The sequence below is a fragment of the Falco peregrinus genome, chromosome 11, assembly GCF_023634155.1.
Source record: "Falco peregrinus isolate bFalPer1 chromosome 11, bFalPer1.pri, whole genome shotgun sequence".
NCBI classification, from domain to species: Eukaryota; Metazoa; Chordata; class Aves; order Falconiformes; family Falconidae; genus Falco; species Falco peregrinus.
The window spans coordinates 13,478,874-13,501,355 of NC_073731.1; the positions used below are offsets into that span (position 1 = coordinate 13,478,874).

Here is a 22,482-nt window from a genome sequence, read left to right on the forward strand (position 1 = left end):
CCGAGCCTCCAGGCCCGGCACTCCGGTGGGGTACCAAACGAGCACGCTTCACGAGGGGGGTTCACACCCAAGGATCTGCTCGGGTTCTCCAACAGCAGCTCGCTGAAGGCAGCGCAGGGGCTGCCCGAGCGAACGGCAGCAGCTCAGTGACCACAGCAACCAGCCGTCAATGGAAAGATGCTCATGGAAACTGCCACAAGCTTAAAAACGGCTCAAGTCAAAATTTAAGGGGGGGGATAAAATAAAATCAGATGTCCATGAAAACCTGTAAACTGCTATGACAGGACACCACACAAAAACTGAGGTTGCCTGTGCCCTCCCCCTTCACATCCAGATGGAAACACCTCACTGAAATCACCAGCTTCATCTTCAAAACGTCCGAGGCAGACAAACGGCACCACCTTCCACTCGCACGAGCGAAAGGCCAGGAGAAACTAACAGAGCTGCCTTTTTCTGCAGTTTGTTTTAAGGCTTTTTTTTTTTTTTAAACCTACTTACTTGGCTTACACCGACGTCTTTAAAAAAAGTCATAAAGGAAGACTGGCAGCAACAGGATCCAAACCATTATGTGCAGCATTTCAGGCCAGCATTTATACCAGAGCAACAGCTCATCTGGATTTAACTCCCTTGCCTTAGAATTAAAATGCTATCTACGTGAGTTGCAGAGCAGAGCCAAAAATTGTAGTCAGGAAAGCGCATCCTCTAAGATTTCTCCCCACCTTGCTTCTAACTTCTGTCTTCCCAGAGGACCTGAAGAAACACAATCATTCCTGCTGGCCAGACTGTAGCAGAGGCTGGAGTAGGAGCCTTGCCAGCAGCTTTTGCTGATGGATCACGGGCACAAAGGCTGCCTGCTCACATCCCCATAGCTGCATCACTCCCCTCTGGGCTAATGGGTAAAAAGTCATCTATGTCAGCAAGGCAAGCAGGTGTGACAAAGCACATGCAAGAAATAAGACCTTATATCAACAAAAATCCAATCAGCCAAATAATGCCTTGAAAACTAATTACAATGGCTAACTGCATCAGACAAAAAGGGAGAAATAAAATACAGGAAAAATCAGAAGAGTTAGTTCAGCAAATGAACCCCTTAATTAAAGTTATCACCCTGGGATCTGGGCTCCAGTCGTGGTGTTACCTACAGCTGTTTCCCCACAGGCAACAAGAATGGTCACAGAGCATCCAGGACCTCCAAAAAAAAAAAAAAAAAAAAGGGCGTACAGGAGTACATATGCAAAAGCTACATTAAACCCTCCTGTTTCTTGCTACGGGGGTGCTAAGACAAGTCCCCTTTTACACGACCCTGGAATTGCAGCTATCACCCTCTGGGAAATGTGCAATCCTGCTCAGGCAGGGCTTCTGCCTGGCGGGGACTGCGGTTCTCACTTGCTCTTCCAATCCCTCATTTTCAACAGCAACAATGTCATGGGTATTATCCTGAGGCCAATGAAAGAGAGAAATATTCTCACTCCTAGAATTTACACACCATCAACAGCATCCATTTCTTTTCTCTCTCTCTCGTTTTCGGGTTTTTTTAGATCTAGCAACAGCGAGACACATTTCTTTCTCATTTCCCTGTCTACCTCACCAAGCATATCACACATCCTAGTACTTTTTAGCACCTTCCTCTGCTTCCTCCTCCTGTGAAGCTTTTATTTAGGCCTAACAAGGAAAAAGCTCATACGGTGGCTTCCTTCCCCCACCCTCCTCACTTACTACTTCCTCTAGGCTTGCTTTGAGACAATCAAACACAATTCTTCAGTTAAAATCCGTTTATTAAGAATTAGTTCTGCTGGAGCTTTCCTGCGTGCTGTTCTACGCAAGGAAAGAAAGTTTGCGATGCCGTGATGCAGGGCTCGCTCCTCATCTTTCTTTACTGCTCTTTTAAGTATCTGTACAAAATGCCCTGCTGACCCATCTGAAGCTGAGTGATAAGCAGCTGATCTACTGTGCTTTACTGAATGTCTCTTATCGAAAACCATCTCCTTAAGCAAGCCATATGCTGCAAACATACTTTGAAATGTCTCCATAATAATCTGAGAAGCAGAACTGTTTGTCAAGTAGCGCACACACTACTGCTGGCCACTTGGAATAACCATCAGCCACAAGTAGGTACATATGCTCATCGTGATCTGCAAAAATCAGCATGGCATCTTTGCCAAGGCATAGCAAGTGCCAGAGTGGTTTCTAGTTTTGATAACTACCATTCACTTTGGCTAATTTCTCCTTCTACATGGAGTTTCAAGCCTGATTACCAACCACGAATATGTAACAAACTGCTCCTTTCAATTTGCTGTGGTGATATTCGTGCCTTTCACCCAACATCCCAACATGAAAGATTTATGGTATTAATCGTGCACATCATAGTAAACAGTCATTCTCTACTGTCGATTGCATTTTTCTGCCGGAATAAGGATGAAAGTCCTGAGCTGCTTATCATTTGACCAGCCAGAAAACAAACTATTATTGTGCTATTTTAACCAAAGCTGGAGCTTAGTTTCTAAGGGTAACGTCTTTAGATGCAGCTACATGGTTCAGGAGCTCGACTATCCCATTTTGAAAAACAATTTAGAAACTTAATCACAGCTAAATAAAGGGCTTGTCTATGCAAGGAGTTATTCAGGAACAGCTTTACAAAATTCAGAATTAAATATTAATTCTAGACCTGTTGTCTAGAGGCTCTCTTTCACAACAGCAAGCTGCATTAAGCCAGCTTGCATTCCAGCATTGCAAGCTATGCTTGCTTGAAAGGTACCACGGAGTAAGAACAACCCTGGCATTTGTCTCGCTAGAGTTAGCAGCTAGTGGATTGCAGTAGCTAAGCCACTGCAGCCCTCGAGCTTCACACTGCACCCCACAATAAGCCAGCCAGTTGGATTTATAGGATCGCTACCCAGCTGCACAGCCAGCAGGTGAGTATATTTGTTTGTGCTGCAATCCAAAAGCAAGCACAAAACCTGGTGTAGGCACCCCACAACTTATTTGTCAAGGCATTGCACACAATTATGTGGCTGCCAGGCGACCCCAGTGCAGGAGGCTCAGCACACACTGCAAAGCCCACTCAGGGTGGTGCATTAATGGCTGGAGCACAGGCCAGGCTGAGCTCCGTGCTGTTACAGCCGTACTGTGATCAGTAACCCAAACAGCTAATTTAAAGCTAGCTTAGACTGCACCCACAAGTTATAGTGCTGCTTCTGCACAGGCATAGCGTGTGTGCACCTTAGGTCAATTTGTTTGCAGAAACATTCTGCTAATCCCACTGTCTCATAGCATTGGAAAGCTCCTGTATTCTTATTCCGTTTCCAAGTATTCCTCATTTCTAGAGGTACAGTGAATAACAAAGCACGGTCTTTCACTACACCTTAAAATCCCAACTTGCAGCTAACACCACTGCCCACTTCCGAGTCCCAATTTCCAGAGAGAAGTTCTTTTTATTCAGCCATTATTTGATGACTGATGAAGATAATCCCCTTCTCAAACACATACTTGGGAATTTTAATTGCTCTAAATATGAAAGAAAAATATCTAAAAAAAAAAACCTAAACAAACAAACAAACAAAATTACTGACATTAATTCCTTGTGGCCTTTGTTAGCATTCGGAAAACAAACAAGTGTTCTTCGTCCTATCTTCATACTTGTAAGAAAAAACAGGAATATGGCTTAGCACATACTTAAAATAACAAAATGTGTTGGAATATTCAGACTTTTCTTTTGCTTATTCAAAAGCTATGCTCTGGCATCCAGCCTTCTTTTAGAGCCATAACTCTACCCTCATTTCCTCATTCTTATAACTTCTCCTCTGTCCCAGACACTGTCCCTCATTGTGTACCTATGATATGGTCCTTTGCTTTTTCCCCCCCATCCCCAGCCTCTGCTCCTTCAAGGCAAATGCAGGCTTTTTGTCCTTCCCTCAGGTACCAGGAACGGTCATTTAATCTCCTCCATTGATGACAACAGCTTTTCATAGTAAGAAATACTGCTTCTCTGATCAAGTGCAAAATATTTTGAATTGCTGCAGACTGAGTCAACAGATTTGAGAACTAATCCAGTCCTGCACTTCCCTCAGAGCAGTTTTTCAAGCCACCTGCAGATTCACATAGAAAAAACCATGTATGTACCATGAGTGAAAGATTTCTCCTTCTCCCCCAGTGTTGTACAGTAAGGCTCAACTTCTGGAAGACCTCCAAAAGGTGCCCTCAAAGAAATCCTAACCTGTGAACAAATGAGCTAAATTAGTAGTGAAAGACAAAACATGTTTTTGTTTTCTTATTAAAAAAATAGCTTGATCCTGAGATAACTCATTCAGAGCCTGTTTTCAACAGCTTATTCCTTCTTATCAATGAGGTATCCACCTTGGATCTATCAGCCATAGGGACTGCACTTAATACCAGCTGCACATTACCAGAGAGAAAAGGATGGTTAAAACTTCACTGATGCTTGATTCTCCATTCTGCCACAGGCAAATCACTTAATCTCCATCTCATTTCCCCACACGCAGAGTGGAGCAACTGTAGGGAACAGAGGCATTGTAGAAGTGGAAGTTCATAGCTATTACAGTGATTGGAAACATAAACCCACAAGAAATCCTACTTGTGCACTCTGAGAGGGATTTTCAGGGTCTAAAACTACAGTGGAAATGCCCTAGATCAGTTTTCTTAACACCCCAGGCCAGATTCACTTGCCTGGCAGGTGAGTTCAACCTCCTATCCTCAGCTGGCTCTTGCTGCTCACGTTAGTTTTATGAGCATCAACTTCTCACATTTCTGCTATTTCAAGGGATGCTCTGAGCCAGAACAATCCATTTATTAAACTTAGTGAGAGACATTCTTCACTCCAATCCTACAAATGCATTTTTCCACCATGCAAGACATGCAACAAGCACCAGAAGGTGAAATGACATTTGTAAGCAAAAAGCCATTTTGCCACATTTCTCAAACACCTGTCTGAATCACATCTTTGTTTTTCCTTTTTATTTCATCACAAAGGCACAGAAGAGATGCACAAGATTCCCATCTACATTTATTTTAAAACAATTTATGCCAATTAGTGAAGGACCATTTCCTTCCGAAACAGGAGCAGCGACAGCAAGCAGCTACTCTTGTATTAAATGTCCACCTGCAGACATCCTAAAGCCTTTCTCACAGCTTGACTTTAGCTTTCAATGTTATGTCAGTTCTTCTTTAGGCAATATTTGCTAATTTGTCTTTAGAAACTGCCATTCTTCCTGCACCTTTGTCAATTGCTATCCTCACCCTGCCATCATTTCCATTTACACGAACCCAGCAAAAGTATCTGCACGGTATTTGTCCTACACTACAGCTCACAGCAGAGAGAAACCACAAGCCAGCACATCACAGCCAGATGGATTTTTAGTTGCATCAGGGATATCTCCCCTATGAAAGCTAAAGCAAAACGAAAACAGCCAACACCACATCCACAAGTGATTTGCAGTACGAGTGAAAGGAGCAACAAGAAAGCAAGAGGCTGGCCAGTTCGATAAAAGTTGCTTGAGGTCCGTGCTCAACACCTTGCTGCACCCTCTCCCTGGAGGTCTGCAGCCCAGCCCAGAGCCCTGACCTGCTCACAGAGCAGTGCTGGGGACTCCAAATCACCAGGCCACTCCAGCAGCACGGCAGTCCCCATCAGGCTGTCCTGTCTCATTTGCAACCACTGAAATATGATTGTGTCTACACTGCTGTTCATAACTAGCACCATACTAAGAACACAGAGTGCTTTACAGAAGCATACAAAGGGAACACCCTTGTCCAAGGAGTTTAAACATTACTAGACCATAAAGCTCTCCGTAGACTTTGGGAATACAGTCATACAAGCACACACTGGAGCAACCGTATTGCCTAGTCTAGAAGAACAAGCAGAAAATTCAAAGAACTAATCTTCACCTTCTATATTCAGCTGTCTCTCTCTAGTTCCCTGGTTAACTTCAGGCATCTCCCTTCACCAGCCATGGACCAGAGTATTTAGGCATTAAAACTAAAGGTTATCAGTAGTCAGACGCTGACCTGGGATACAGTGTGGCCAATGCACGAGTGCAAAAGCTCCCTGTAGGCCCCCACGATGCTCAGAAGACGACGCTGCACTCAGGGCGTGTAAGTCATGTTTCCAAGAGCGAAAGCCCCAGCAGCAATCAAACAGCTCTGCCGGGTTTGGTAACCCAGCCCTGCTGCCCCACCGAGCCAAGGCGGTACATCGCAGCACTAATGCCCCACCTGAACACGTCAGGCACCCCGACGGCCAGCCACCGCCTGGCTGGCTTCTTCTCACCTCCTTCCAGAGGCAGCCCGTCTGTGAGGATCCCTTTTCCTTTGTATCTGTTCTGATTCCTGTAACTCCTTTACTCCCACCTTTTTGAGAGCCAAAACCAACCAACCAAAACGCCAAACAAACAAAAATCCCCCAAACACAGCTACACAGGACGAAAAGAAAGGGAGACTATGGCTGAAAAGCTAATTAGGGATTTAAGAGGCCTGGGCTCTGCTGTATGATCTTTTATGGGAAGTGGATGAGATGCTCCTGGAAGGAAAGGACAGTGCTGTCCCGCTCCACCAGAGTATTACAAAGGAGAGAGAGGAAAACAAGCAAAGGAAAAAAAAGGATCACGAAGTGCATGGGTACAACGTGACAGAGCTCCAGACCCTCAAACAGACCCGAAGGCGATGCAAAGCAGCCCGCAAGCAGCCGGCACCCGAGCCGGGCGGGGGCGGCGGCGGCAGCAGCGCAGCCCGGCCCCCCAGCAGCCCCCGGGCACTGACCCCAGCTCGCCCGGCCGGCAGCGGCGGGGACCGGGCGCGCTGGCTCCGGGCGCTCCCTGCGCCCAGCCGGGGCCGCCGAGCCGGGCGCCCCCCAGGCGTCGGGGCGGCTTCCGTGGGGTCTGCCCCCGGCCGGCCCCGGCACCCCCCTCCCCGGGAAGGGGCGACCCCGGGAACCCCCTCCCGCCGCCGGGCCGGTGCGACGCCTCCCTCTGCCGGGCAGCGGCGGAGCGGCACGGCCCTGCCGCACAGATGTGCCGGTCCAGATGTGCCGCCCAGCCGCCGGCGGAGCGCAGCCGCAGGCAGGCCGGGCAGTTTCGTTCTCCTTTCCCTTGTGCGGCAGGGAGAGCAGGTGCAGCCCCCGGCGACACGAGCGAGGAGTCGAAGCCTTCGCCCCAGGGAACAGCCGACACCGGGCATGAGAATCTGCCCCCCACGCACCCGGCGCCAGCGGACCTGCGGGCAACTGCCCTTCTCTGACTTAGAAAGCCGATGCCCGGGATCCCCCCTTCCCAGCTCCACTTCTCAAGTTCTTTCCTAGCTCTCTAACGCGGCACTTTTGATTGTCAGCTCTACAGGTTATCACGCATTTATAATTTCTTCTTTTAAACACTAAACAAGTGCTTGGCTATAAAAAATAGCTGTTCCTTCACCCTCCTCTCCAAATAAAGGGTAGATGAAAGCTTTTTTTCAAAACAAGTACTTTGGGTCCTAACAGAGTAGAGATCTCACCAGTTAAACCTGGGCAGAGAAATACAAAACACACACTCTCCTCTCCCACTTCTCCGCAGCACATCAGTCTCTCTGGCGGGTCGTGGCAGGCCTGCCAGATCTGCATTCTGCTGCACGGTGTCAGTGCCCTATCCCTCCCCCTTCTTCCACAAACCCAGGGGGACACAGGCACATTATCCACTTCTGCACTTAAACACGTGCAACACCAGCAGACGATGACTGGCAAAAGGTAGCTGGGACATGGGCACTTGCTATGTTCACCTTGGCTGCTTGAGAGCAGAAATGGTCTCAGTGTTTTCTTAATAGCTTCAGTACACCAGGTATAGCCTAAAGAAACCCATACTGTGTTACCAGACGCGGGCACCCACAGCATCTCTGACAGCAAAGCAACATTTTCCACTGCCTCTTGTCTGGAAGACACATCTACCCCACAGCAAAATGTAACCCCCTCTGAGGACACAACACAGCAACCTCTCTGCACAAAAAATGCCAATGTTTCACCTACCCTGATGAGAACTTCGGTGAACTGTCTCTCCAGAGCTGCACAGGCAGTTGTCTGTGGACTTACGTCATGCTGACTAAAGAAGCCTCTCGCAGGTAGCGTTCAGGACATTCCCACAAATGGGAGCAAGAAACACCCTCTACCCCAAGCAGTCTTTCACCAGTAGAAACCACATCTCTATTGCTTTTGCCAGCACATTGGCATTGGGCAGGATGCAATTCTTCCCCATGCCCCATCTCTGCCCTCCTGATAACAGGCTGTAGCCATACAAGCAAGACTCCTAGCCATAGACCATGCTTAATGAACCGAGAGAGCATGGTGTGCATGGAGGGAGGGACTGGAAGCCTGGCACGACACTATTCAAGCAAGTAGAATAACTGTAACTCCAGTCAAAACATGGGCAAAACAGTAGGGCTTCTGGTTGATGGGAAGTATCACAAGATCTCCGAGTTAACCAGCACTTGTCTTGTTGCTTAAAAATAAGCACAGCAGCCTCAGCAGCACAGCATCCCTACCGCACTGCCATTGCTGTCTGACTACTGAACCTCCAAAGCCATCTTCTGCCACATCTTCCACTTACTGAGAGCCACTTACTATATCTCCCTCCCCTCTCTGAAGCTCATCTGAAATACGTACATATATTTCAAAAAAATCCAGTGCAAACCTGACATGGTGATAATTTTAAAAGCTATGCTGCTCATGTCAAATTATTCAACATCTGTCTTCATGTTCCCACAAAAATTAGCATAGGATGGTGGTTTCTGATGACACCTATAGTGAAATATTTTGACTTCTACCAGCAAGTTGCAAACAACCTGTCAAGAGGATAATGTCAGTTTTCTAGTACTGAATATTAAAGCCAATTGAGGGCTTATCTGGTGTGTGAAGCTACTGACCTGACCTAAAAACAGAGGCTGTAATGTCACAGGAGGGTGAATCTGACACACTACAGCTGGAGAACAGCAAGGCATTCTGAAGCACAGGGCTGGACAGATTTAATGCCTTGACCTTAATGACTTGCTAAAGAACTATGCAAATCTTGGGCCGACCCAGTCCTTCAGGGAGAATATTTCTATAGCCCTCCAGCTACAAAACTCATTCCTGTAACCAAAGGGCTACAGCTTAAGCCACCACAGATTTAAGGGCTAGACAACAAGGGGAAATGGCTGAGCACAAAGGATATGTGTACATATATACACACACATACACATATATATCGTTTGGAGGGCTGATGTGCCCATACATCACGTTTTCCAAACGGAACTGGCCAAGGAGTGACTCACAGGAGCCAGCTCCACCGCTACTTCACAGGAGCCAGCTCCACCGCTACTTTAGGTGGCAATCTGCTCAGCTGTTTCTGAGGGCACAGGGTGCACCGGGGTAACAGCAAGTAAGCTCAAGAGCTCGGTGGTTGGACTCCTGTTCCTGCTGGCAAAACAGCTATAGGCAGAGGCAGGGGAGACTGATCCCAGTCACCAGGCTCAGGGTTAACATTAGTGTGTCTGTACCCCCAGCAACGGGCAGCAAAAGACAGGCGTGCACACAGGTTGCAAGGTGTGAGGCGTCCTGCCTTGAAAACTCTAAAAAAGAGGTTTTACTTTACAGGTAAAAGGAGCAGGAAACAAATCATGTCATGCGTACATGAAATGAAAAAGTGTAGATGTTTATAGCCTAAACCCAGGATATGTTTTACCATGACATTCCTCCATCACAGATGCAAGAAACATTCTTCCACTAGATTTTTTTGGCTGCCTGTAGTGGTATCTCACAGGTGATTCAGTGATGGTGTCTCTTTAAAGAAAGAGCTTTACTGGGTCATTTATTCCCCAACTCAGAGGCCAGGGCAGGGCTGCTCTGTATTGCAAGTGCTTCTCCCCCACCAGTTTCAAATGCCCAAAGCGATGCAGCCCATCCAGCCCCTCTGATCATGGTGCCAGGCAGCTTTCCCTGCTGCCCAGCCTAAACCTTCCTTTTATTCCCATTCCATCACCTCACTGTAGCCCCTCATGACACACTGTGATGACCATTCCTGAAATGCCTTTTCTGCAGGTGAATTATGAGAGGCAGGGGACAAAAGATCCCACTCTCTATTCAGCCTGAAAGGCTTCTGCTGATCAGCTGGACTGTGCTAGTTGCAAGACAACCCAGAAATGTTAATTATATACTGCATATGGAGTAAGCAAAGCAGCAGCCCTGTGAACCAGAGCTACACAAGTCCCAAAGTCTGCAAGGCTGACTAGGAAGCAAGAGGCATACTCTACACTTTGGACACCACCACCACCATCCACCACTCTTTTAGTCTAATATATAGCCTTTAAGTCTTCATAACTCCAAGCCTGGAATGGCAGGTCCCCTTTCTCCTTACCTCTTCCTTCCTCATTCCCCCCCCCCGCCCCCCAAATTCTGACATTTTCTAGAGTTCTGTTACAGCTTGCTCCTCATCTTGATCAGCAGCATTAACGCACCAGGATGGAAAGGCACATGCAGTTTGGGAAATGGGGTACCACAAAAGACTAACAGAAGTTGCCTTTTGGCAATTTGCTGAACTGCCTGCGGTATCAGGCCAGCCTTGTCTTACTGCAACAAACAAGGCTGAAAGGATGGGATCAGCTAATGAGAAGAGGGTTTCAGACACGCTTCAGTCATTACAACAAATGCCAATTTATTTAACAAGCCTCCTCAGGTAGTGGGCTAAAAGCACCTTGACTCTTAATTAAATTGCACCTCCACTGCAAATGCTCCTTTCCCAGAAACCCCCTTACACACATCTTATTTATACCATTCGTCTCAATAAACCTCTCCAACAACTCCGCTCTCCTAGACAGAGGTCTTTTGTGCACATCCATGTGGGTGTATTATTTAAAGGGTACATCACATGGATATTTTATCTTGTTTAATCTGATTTAATCTCAGCAGATTTACTAAAGTAAAATATATTTATAGACCCATATAGATGCCTCTTCCCATTCTCCATTGCCATAAATAAATATTCACAAGCAGAAAAACTGATCTGAAACATGATACTGGAGTTCCCTTAATTTCTACATTAAGTGCCACATGAGACCGACATTCACAACACAGAACGCTCAAGTACACCTTAAAGCCATGGCAAGAGACTAACATTTAGGAATAACCAAGGTGGAAGGGACCAGCAGGACTAGTTCCTAATCCTGCTTTATTTATCCTGGCAAATGTAACAGTATCAATCCAGCTCTACTTGAGCCATCAATAACAAATCACATCCAAACAAACAGTGCTGACTGCACAAGGTATGAAATCAGTGCAGGGTAGTGGACTGAAGGCAGGATTGGGAAAGACAATATGAAAACTATGAGTCACTGTAGAAGTTTGTGGTGTGCTGATTCCACAAGATACTGCTCTGGGCTGCACTCAGCGACAGCGGCGTATTAAGGCTCCTGATGGTCTCAACAGATAGTCTGAAGAGGTAGGGGAGGGGAGAGGAAAAGAGACTGGATTTCTCCTTTGTATGGTTAAGTAAGAGAACAGCTAGAACTAGTGTACCATTTTGGCTTAAAAGGATGCCTTCATTTTAGTGCATGTCTATATATTTGCTTTCTTTTGTACACAGCTTCTCCAATCTCTCTCAGAGAGAAAAAGACAAAAACACCAGTAAGTTATTCTGAAGATCTAATTTAGCAGCAACTCTTATCAAATGCAAGTTCACTGAAGTGGATGAAAAAATACAACAGGCAATCTTCTAAAGCACATTTAAGCAAAACTGGTTTTAAGCTCTGTCCCTCCTGCTACGATCCTGAGCAGAGAGGCCATTCTACAGCAAGTGACAGCTACTCAGCAGCAAGCACGCTACAACAAAATAATGAAAGTTTAGCTAGAAGCAGACTACCTGTTTTAAAGGATTAAATAACCTGGCCTGACCAGGTTTCTGTACCACAAACTCATTCTGTTCCCCATCTTTCCAGCCTTCAGAGGGTCCTACAATTTTCCTCTGGACACGCAGATTAGGAGAAAACACATACACTGGGAGAAAGAAAGAAAAAAAAAAAAAGAAAGGATGCTAAGCACCCTCTGTTTAAAATGGTTGTTTTACGAAACGGACCCAAACTCAAATTAACATCCCAGCCCTCAAGGAGAAAGGAGGAATTGTTTCCATTAAAGAAATACATCATTAAAAAGTGACCTAAAAAGACTTACCCATAGTCAGTGAGACTGAACTGATCTTTGCCAGAGCTCACACAAGAGACTGGCTGCGTGCTGTTAAAAAAGGGGGAGCGGGGGGGCTGGATTCTCTCACTGGGGTCTCTCTTCAGCGCTCAGAGAGCCTGGCTTGTTAGAGGCAGAGGCATGCCTTCCAGAAGGACTTTACAGCAGCGCACAACTGAGTTGTAAGCCAAGATAAAGCCGGCTTGTTAGGAGAGGCAAGTCTTGTGGGTTGCTTTTATTTATTTTTTCCCCAGTATATTGGAAATGCAGATCTTGTAAAGCAAGAATCAAGAGCGGGCTGGGAGCGGGAAAGGGGGGCTGCACGGCTGGCTGAGGGAAATCCCGGCTGCTCCCTCAGCCCAGGGCCGGTGCTCCGAGGGGCCGCGGGGTGCCCCCCCAGCCCCTGCCACCCCCGCTGCCCTCGGACGCCGAGGGGCGGTGGGCGCCAGCCCTCTCATGAGGGGCCGCCCCAGCTTGCCATCTGCCACCCTGCCTGCACACAAGGAGAAGGGGTAAGCACCGTAACTGCAAAATTAATAAGAGGGGGGGAAAAAAAATCCAGCAGCTCGACATCGGCTCTGCCACAGACCACCACCCACCCGCCCGCCCGCCACGATCTTAAGAAGAAAATCAGCAGCAAAGTTCAATGGGGTGAAAAGCTGCCTCTCCCCTAGCACCCCCCCGGCAGGGGAGGGAGCCCGGCGGGGCCGGCCGAGGGGCCGGCGGGGGACGCCGGGGCAGGGCGGCGGGCGGCCCCGGGCAGCAAGGGGACGCCCGGCACCGACCCCGGCAGGAGGCCAAGCCGCCGGGGCCCCGCGGGTGGGCGCCCTCCGTCCTGCCCCTGCCCCGAAGCGGCTGCAACGCGCCGGCGCTCCCAGCGCCGGGTCTGCCGGGCCGGCACCGGCGTGGCGTCCCCACGCGAGGCGGGTGGCGAGAAGGGCGGCCGGGCCGGGCCGCGGAGTCGCCCCCCGCCGCAACTCTGGCGCCCCCCGGCTCGGGGCGCGGCCAGCCCGGCGGCGGCCTCGCCAGCGGTCCTGCGGGCCACCTCGGCGGACCCGTGAATCGGAGGCGGCCGGAGGGTTACGGGCAGGAATTACGAAGTAGCTACAGGCGCTGGAAGCCCCATTGCTGCATCAGTCTCTCCGCTCAGGCTGCGACGAGCTTCGCCGGCATCATTTACTTTCTCCTGCAGGTGCTTTTTAACTTTGATCCCACCACCGCCGTCTGCGCCCTTGCTCCCCCCCCCCCCCCCCCCAACAGCGACCGCGACAACGTCTCTTACCGTAAACCCCTTGTCCCCTGCTGTACACCGGCACCAGAGACAGGAATAAAAAACAGATCATCTCCATCTTCAAGGCAGAGCCTTCATCGCCGGCGAAGAAAAGCAACCAAAACAGCCCCGGCAGCATCCGGCGGGGAGCGAGGAGCGGGCGACAGCCTCCCGAAACGCCACCCCATGCGCCCCGCTCCGCGCCGGGCACCGGCGCCCCTCGGGCGGAGGAAGGGACCCCCCAGCCCGGGGCCGCCTGGGGGTAAAATTTAAAAGGAGAAAAAAAAAAAAAAAAAAGGAGGGAGAGAGCGAGGGAAGGCGGCAGGGAGGGCAGGAGAGCGGAGCGCCGCTTCCCGCTTCCCCTCTCCAGGTTGCTCGAAGATCTCCGGGAGAACGGGCAGCCGCGCCCGCGCTCCGGGCACAGGAAGGCCAGCTCGGGGCAGCGGGCACCGGGCAGGGGCAGGGTCCGGGCCAGCCCAGCGCTGCCCCCCGCAGGAAAGGGGGTTTCTTTGTTCAGCGGGAGCTGCCGAGCGCTGCCCCAAGTCCCGCGCTGCCCCAAGTGCTGCCAACTTGGGAGAGTCCTCGCCCTCCCTCCGCCCGCCGAGGCTCTGGCCGCAGCCCCAGGAGCGAACGGGGAGAAGGAGAAGGAGGTGGAGAAAAGGGAGGGGGGGGGGGGGGGGGGGGGAAGCGGGGGGGAGGGGGTAGGAGCCAGCTGCTGAAAGGCGGAGGGAGGGATAGGTGATTCCCTCTCCTCTTTTCCTGATCTTCTAGCGGGGAGGGGATTGTTGTAATTAATCAAATCCAGGAAGGATTTTATTTTTTTTTTATAGCGGCTCCCAAGAGCTCCCCCAGCTGCACTGCATCGCCCCAGCCAGCCTGAAGGGAGAAGCAAACGAGGAGCAGGCAGACCACGCACCCTCGCTCCGCCTGCAGCTCAGCCCGGCTCTCCTCTCCTCCTCCCCAGCCTGCCAGGTCCTTGTCCCTTCAAAACTTTCCCTGATGTTGTGAGCTGGGCTCGGGTGGGCGCTTCGCCTCCGCTGCTTGCCTGCTCCGCCCGCCTCGCAGATGATTTGCAGTTGAAGAGAGCTCCCTCGACGGCTGCCGGAGCTCCTGGTGGGAACCAACAGAGGCTGTAGCTGGCAGGGAGCCGACGAGGAGAGACAAGAACCTGGAGAAAGTTGGGTTACTCTTGCCAGACGCCGGCTGGAAACCGTTTGGCAGGTCCCTGCCCCACCGGTTTTCCCCGAAACGCCAAAATCTGCAAAAGTTGCCGGGAGCGTCACCGCTGCCCAGCCAGCTCCAGGCGCTGCGCGCCGCTCCGCCGCCCCCCGGGCTGGCCGGGGCCGCCTCGCCCCTCCCTGCCCCCTGCCCTGCCGGGCGCGCCGCGGCTTCTTCCCCTTTGGCTTTCCAGGTTTTTCCCCTCCCCTCTTCACCATTTCATTCCCCTTTGGGGAAAAGAAAAAAAAAAGAAAAAGGAGCCAATTAAAGCAGCCGTGCTCGGAAGAGCCCTGCCTCCTGCCCAATTCTGCGAGCCTCCCCTCGCCCCGGCCCAATTAGAGACAGCACCGCAGGGCTGGGGAGGACAAGGGTCTTGCTTCGGGCGGAGAGATCAGCCGTCAGCCCGGGGTCCCTCCATCCTCAGGACACTCGCGGCAAGGTCGGCTTCTCCCGGGTGGGACTTGAGATGCGAAAAGCCTAGGGGCAGGGGGCGCTGGGGGCGTCTTCTGGCTTGCACGGGCAGCGAGCCGGGGGTGGGGGGCAGCGCGAGTTGTCGGGGGGGGGGGGTGTTCTCCTGTGCCGGCGCTGGCTGGTGCCGAGAAAGTTTTTTGGCTCCCCCCCCAGGTAGGTTGCAGGCTGGCGGGGCTGCCTTGTGCATGCTGCTCGGGAGCGGCGCGGCGGCGGTGCTGCGCGGGCCCCCAGCTCGGTGCGTGGCTGCGGGGACCGGCGGTGTCCGTGGGGCTGCCGGCCCCGGGCTGTGCTGACGCCCGGAGCTGAACGCGGAGCGGCGGAACTGTGCGCTTCCCCCGGAGCAGGGCCCGGGGCTAGACCTCCGGCCGGGAGGAGGAAGATGCTGCACGACCGCTCCGGGCATCACCACCGGCACCGGGGGGCTGCATCAGCGCCCGGGGAGCGCCGGTGCGGAGCCCTCCTATCTCCATCTGCTTTGCTACGGAGATAAAGCGCTTCTTCGGGGGAGCCTAGACCCGCTTGCCCCGCGGGGATCCGGAGCCGCCGAGCCCACCCGTGCCCGGCTCGGGGCCGTAAACGAAGCCAGCGCCGTGGACCCCCCCGCTTCGCCAGGCGTGCCGCTCCCGGGGGCGGGCGGGCTCCGGCGCGCCGCTCTCCCTCCCGCGCCGGGCCCGCCGGGGCTCCCCAGGATGGGCTGATGCGCCCCGTCACTCCGCGACACCGGGTCCCCTCCGCCTCTAACGCGGGGCCGGTCCTTGCGTGCCCTCCCGCCTCGGCCACGCGTGGGCTTGGCGGCCCCACGCCGCTCATGATGCCCTGCTGCTGCGCGCTGCCCCCGGCGCTGCCGGCTCCGCATCCCGGCCGCTTGCGCCAAGGGGTAGCGGATGGAAACCTGCACCTCAGCGGGCTCTGGGGCGCCGTGTGAACAGGTCACTCCCTGGATAAAAATGTAATAATAATGAAAAAAAAAGTGTCTATGTATAGACAGGGAGATGGCCCAGAGAGCGGCAGGCTGCTCAGGCATGCTCTAACAAGCAATTAATAGATATAGCCGCTAATTAGTAAGCAGTTATTCCTCCTGTAAATGGTGCTCAGCTGGAAAGAAAAGCGGTAGCGCACCAGGAGGGGAGCGGAGTTACGGGCAGGGCAGCTTCACCCCAGTGACCAGCATCCCTGCGCGCAGGAGGCAAGGCAGGCGGATTTCCCACTGGACCCTATTCCCTTACTTGTCAGGATGTCGCCAGTGTAAAACTGCTTTGTTTGCGTTTGGGGTCTTCCCCCCCCCCCCCCCCCCCCTTTTTTTTTTCCTATAAGCGACCTAAGGGAACATTTACCAAGAAACTGTGGGCTTCGCACCCTGAGGTGTCCTGAATTGAGCAAGTTTATTTTTTAATACAATAAACTCTTATCTGAGAAGGATTTAATCCTTCCTGCAGTGGCTGGCAGCAACATTAATAAAGGGCATAGAAGGAGGCAGCCAGCACTAGAGGACAGGCAGAGCAGCCCCTTTGCCAGGGCATGGAGAAAAGCAGGAGCTGATGATGATAAGACAAAGCAAAATTGTCAGCATCTGCATGAAACAGGCTGAAAGCAACACAAGGAAACGAGATGAAGAGATGCTTGCAGATCCAGGAAACTTCATGAGGGTAAAAAAAATATGGAGACATGAGTCTTGTTTTTTCTGCTCAAAATTCTGAAATAGGCTTATTTATGGGGTATTTTATAGCCTTTCCCTTAATTTTTTTTCTCAGGGATTCTCATTAGATTATGGAATAGTGCCTCAGAGTGAGAACGAGTATGAGTTACATATCTGGATAATGAGTCTAAAAAAAATAAATCCCTCAAATGTGTGTTTCACACCCCTTTCTTTGTGTTAGCATTCAATGCACATGCTCATGTTTCACTGGCACAAATGCTTATGAAAAATGAATTTCCAAGTAAACTGCCAAAGTATGTGAAACAACCCAGCTTTCTCTTAGCAAATACAAGAATTTGTGCCAAAAGTACCTTTGAACTCATCCAATTAGGGAGCAGTAAAAAACATAAAGTGAGGCTGTTTGTGAGCAGCCCTTTGAATTAAAGGGAAAAATAATTTTATAATAAATAATTAGAAAGAGCTGTCATCTGTCCATGGATATTCTGAGTGGAAATAAAAATACTGCCAAAATCCAAGCACATAACTGCATTTGCTAAGTAAGGTAATTAATAATTACTGGTTGAGGCCTAATAAATCGTAACATTCATGACTATGGTGTTTCTGATGGGTGACAGCAACCCAGCACTCCCATGCATGCTTGCTAAGCAATCTACTTGTCATAAGCAAACCATACCCTGTAGTGATTCTACTTGTCAAAAAGCAAAGATGAGGGATGTCTTTCCTCCCTCCAGTCTCTTTCTGCAGAACATATTTGTCCCATCTTTCCAGCTCAGAGTCAGTGTCTCCGGTCTGTTCTCAAGACCCCACTTGTCAGATTAATCCTGTCTCTTTGAAATATTTATACATACTACATCACCTATATTTCACAGCAATGTTAAGAGGTAGACAGTCTCTGGGACAGATGCGGTGTTGAAAGAGAGCAAATCATATGCAGCACAATGTCACCAGGCAAGAGGCGACTGAAGAACTGTGTGAGGCCAAGGTCCAGTTGCAAGAACATTAATTCTCTTTGTGTCAATGTTTTCATGCTATAGTCTGGTGCAGTCTGTCATTTATTTCTTTTCTGGGTAGATGCAGCTGTCTCTGGGCCCCAATGATCTCTTGAGCTTGTGGCCTGACATTTCTTTCACCTCTTTCCTGTTCATTTTCTTCTCAGCACCACATCCAAGAATGTCTCCAGGATCCCTGAAGTTTGATCTCTTCCTACACACACATACGGAAGTGAGTACAGCCCAGCTGGAAGCTTTGCTGCAGCATTTCCCTTGCTGTGGCTTACTAGTAGGGAGTAGAAATTGAAAGTAAAAAGGGAAAAGGAATGCAATGGGGCACCTTAAAGGCAATGGGCAAAGCCAGGGTGACTCCAAATGCTGCAAGGGAGGTGCAAATCGAGAAGGGGAAAGCCAAAGGACTCTTTAGCGCTGCAGCAGAGCTGTTATCAGGGAGACGGGAAAACAAGGGAATTCTAACTGCAGCATAGGTCTGCATCGAGGAGCTGAGCAGAGAGGGTTGCTCCTGCGATGCTGCTGTGCCGGGCTGGGGGGGGGGGGGGGGCGGGGCAGGCTCTGCAGCAGTGCAGAACAGGGGCAAGTGTCTGACCCCGGGCAGTGAGATAGGGCAGCAGGAAAGCCAGAGAGGGGGAACTGGGAAAGGCAAGGAAAAGCCAGTGTGTGGAGCGAAGGGGGAGCCCTGTTGGACTGCTGTAAACAGACTAGTGGCAACAGCAAAGCAGGAACTTCTGGAAGATGGGAAAGCATGGGCAAAGCTGCAATGACAGGATGCAGTTAAACTCTCCACTGCCTATTTTCTTTCTGTTTAATTTGTCTTCACAGGAAAACTGTAAAAAAAAAAAGAAAATAATTAAAAAATGCTAGTTTGTCATTATGAAGTGCTGGAATCAGCATCTCTTTGGGGAAAAATTTCCCCCTTGCCTAGAGAGTACTTCCCACCATCCTTAACACTAGGTTGGTGCTGCTACTGTCCAAATCCTCCTGGGTATCTCCTGCTTCCAGTATGAAGCATGCCAAGACAGGGCTATAAATCCCAAGGGATCTGCTTTGCTGTCCTCAGTTTTCCTCATCTCCACTCCAGGGAATACACCTATGCTGTGCTCGCTTTCTTCCCAGATGCATTTTACAGCACTCGTAGTACCTCTGAGCCTCTTGTGTTTTCTTTGCTTTTTTGATTAGCTCTCCTTATCACAACGAGTGTTTGGTACTGAATGGAGTGATGAACAGGGAGTCCCTCTCTATTCCTGACCCAAGGTATTCATCCTGCCTGAGCTTTACCACCCTTCCTTCCTGCACTTCCCTAGTGCAGCCAAGTCTCAGGGCCATGCTGCAATTTCTGGCAGCTGGTTGCTGTCGGATTGGATTTTGCTTTTTCTGCCTGTACCCATTTATACTTTGACAAACCTCTGTTTCCTCATTAAGGCTTATATGAAAGCCACTGCAATCCCTTGCCCCTATGATCTCAATGTGTGGCCACTCTTTCCTCAGCTCAAGCGCTCACCAACCTCACCCCACCTCCCACAACTCCATCTCACTTCGTGTGCACTAAATCCACAGGCTTTTAACTCAACATTTTCTACCAATCTCTATGCTTTTTAGCTTATATATCTAGTTTGCCAGAGATCCTGCTGGTTTTTTGCTCTTGTGCTTTAGAACAGATTGGGGCTGGTACAGGGTTGCAGACAAGTGTCTTGGCATCACTGGGAATATCTTTTTCCTGTTTCACCCTTTCTTTGATCTTTTTTTCCTCTCTGCCTCCTTCTCCTCCTGCATTCATGCTTTATTCTTCTTTCCCGCCCTCTCTTTCAAGTGTAAAAAGTGAGTTGAAAAAACATCAAGCTGGTGCTGGTCAAAAGAACTTGTTCTTCTTTTCTTCCACTTCCCTTCATTGCCTCAGCCCCCCTTTCCCAGCACAGGTTTCCCAGAGTGCTCTGGAGGGGGATGCTTTTTCACAGAGAGCAGATACAAAGGGTTTGGACATGATTCTTCCCTGTTCATGCTCTCTGCCACTGCCAGCAAAGGGTGCATCAATTGCAGATTTTGTCAGTGCCAGGCAGATGATCTCAAATGTGTGATCTCTGCCCTGTGGCAGAGGTGGTGGTGCTAGGGAGGGTAAAGGAGCTGCTCCTGAAGACGATGCCTTGAGCCAGAGGGTTGTGTTTGAACCAGGAGACTGTGCTACTTGAATTTCCCTTGAGAGGTTTTAAACACAGCTCACAGCCTGGGGATGATTGATTGACATGAGTAAAATCATGACTACATGGGACAACTCTCAGATGGGACTTTGCTGTTTAGACCTTGATGGAGACAGCCTTTGGCCACAGCACATTATGTCTTCCATAGCCTGACATGGGGAGGAAGCCATGCTGCAGAGTCACTTTTGTGGGAGCACGCAGGCAAGGCTGTGGGCTTACGTGTCCTGAGACCTCTTGGTAGTGAGGAAACATCCCAGCTAGTAACTCCTCACTTCAGTTACCCAGTGGCCACACTTGTTTTTGGAAAGCTGGTCTATTATCAATACATTGACTTAAAATTACACACAAGTTCCTCAAGACCCTGTTTGTCCCCAGACAGAGCCATCCTCACTTCAGGAAGGTGAGCATCTGTATTTTGGATGTAAAAAAGGAAGCTGTAGAGAAAACCATTTTTCTGCCAGAATCTCCCCTCGCTGATCCTGGACCACAAGAGCTGGGAGACTTGGTTACAGAAAGATTCAAGTGTGCCAGGCAGGCTGCAGAAAAAAGCTTGCAATTCAATGCCTCAAGCAACCCCACTGCTTTCTGGGGAGCCATATATTGTTCATCAGTGGTGCAGCTCTCCACCAGCCTCTCACTGTAATGTGAAAATGAAAAAAATTGGAAATCCAAAGCTGTCAGGAGCTGCCACCATTCAAACAGCCTGGGCAGTCAGACCTTTACTGGTATAGGCTTTGTTTCACCCAGGAGAATGGGCATGCAGCCCCCAGCTCACCTGGGCATCGCTGGCTGTTTTGGCTGGAGATCATGGAGTCAGCCCAGTTCCTGGAGGAGGCTTCCTCCTGCGCTCTTTTTTGCAGTTCTCCAGCTGATGGCTATTTCTCTTCGCTACCACAAATCCACTGTCCCAGCCTGACACACCTTCCCTCTGCCCAGACTCCTTCCAGGAGAACTGTAAATAAGCACAGCTTCAACCGGAGTTTTGGAAATCCTGGGGCCACGGCTCTTGTTGGAATTATAGTGGCTCCAGCCTATCTACCTCCTCCAGAGGTACTCAAAGCTGGATGTGGTCACTCGAGTTTTAGTTCAAAATAACTTTTATGGCCTGTTTCACTGTCACACCTTGCTCTGCTGGTACCTGTAGCCCAGGGTGGCAGGTGAATCCATCAGGGGGTTTCCAGGCTTAAGGAGAGAAGGGAAGGAGTTGCCTCACTGGGCAATGCACGTGTCAGTGCCCATGAACTTTCTTGTTTTGGATCTGTAAGCTGGTGAGGTCTGAAGGGATAGAGTGCTGCAAGTCGCACTGCCGTGAGGGTGGACTCTGAGATCATCTGCTAAAAATCTGGGTCTCTCAGCCCTCTTACACTCCCCAGCAGTCTGCACAGATACTACTTTCATATACATTATTTCATCTCCGTGTTTTGATCCTCTATGACTTAAGAGGAAACTTGGATTCCTGAAGTCCAAGTGTCAAGCAATGTGCAACGCAAAAAATCAAGGGTAGTTGGCCCTTCTGACTTAATCCAAAAGCCACTGTCTTCTTCTGGCCCAAATCTAGCCCATGGTGCAAAACTAGCCCACAAGGTTCGGCTCCTCTAAGTGAGTTTGAGAATGAAGCCTCTATGGTTAACTTGTGCAGAAGTTTCCTTGTTGGGCGCTATATACAGACTATGAACTACCCTTACAAGTTACTATTGCTTTTTCATTTTCAGGTGGTGTTGGCCACTGCTGGAGCACTTGACTCAAGAATCCAGTGATTTTTATCTTTGTGTGAACCTGTATGTGTACACACACACACACACAGACACAGACACAGACACAGACACACACACACATCCTTTTCCTTCCTATCTCATTCCTATTAAAAATTACAGCATCATTTTTAATAAGTCACCTGTTCGAGTCAATATACCTTAAACAATTCTTTGCACAAATCCAGAACTTGCAAAAGATATGTGCAAATAAAACATTTGGAACTGTGCCTGCTGAAGGGATGCTTTAAAGCACAACAACCCCCCTCCAAGTGTTGCTGCTCCCTCCTTACCTTTGCGGTGGGTCTGAAACACAATTCCATGTTGCCTCTATGCTTAAAAATACATCCGTAAGGTGCAGTGGCATCTTTGTCTTTTCTCTGTAACTTGATCCACTTTAGAAAATCCATGGTGAAAGACTGTTTAAACTTACCATGACCATTTATAACACAATTCTCTAGAAAACAAGAGTTAGAAGGGCCATTACTGTAAAACTAAGTAACGTGAGATGGTACATACAAGAAATTAACAGGAAAACCCTGTTGGGAGGAAATGTTAGAAACACCAATGGCATTTACCAGTGTGTTTTTAATTTGAGCTGCTCTAATAATTTCAGAAAAGATGGGGCTGGGGCTACCTGGGGACACAATGCAGGTGTGTGGGTGCCGTGCAGCACTGAAGCACGGCTGGTGCAAGGGCACATTTTACCAGCAGAGCTGGTCTTGCCAG

General features: G+C 49.9%; 1 protein-coding gene and 1 long non-coding RNA gene across 3 annotated transcripts in view; one reads left to right on the forward strand and one right to left on the reverse strand.

Moving 5' to 3' along the window:
* The window catches only part of MDGA1 (MAM domain containing glycosylphosphatidylinositol anchor 1), a 154,976-nt gene extending 140,878 nt beyond the window's left edge, over positions 1 to 14,098 (reverse strand). For both annotated transcript variants that reach the window (XM_055816601.1, XM_005238664.3), the window contains exon 1: positions 13,467 to 14,098. In XM_055816601.1, the coding sequence (XP_055672576.1) occupies positions 13,467 to 13,593 (127 nt within the window). In that variant the 5' untranslated portion in view covers positions 13,594 to 14,098. The remainder of the gene's footprint in view (positions 1 to 13,466) is intronic.
* Positions 12,923 to 22,224, forward strand: LOC129785351 (uncharacterized). Its single transcript, XR_008749289.1, has 4 exons — positions 12,923 to 13,376; positions 14,285 to 15,111; positions 17,957 to 18,021; positions 21,715 to 22,224. It is a non-coding gene; the product is annotated as an uncharacterized LOC129785351 (long non-coding RNA).
* The last annotated feature ends 258 nt before the right edge of the window (positions 22,225 to 22,482 follow it).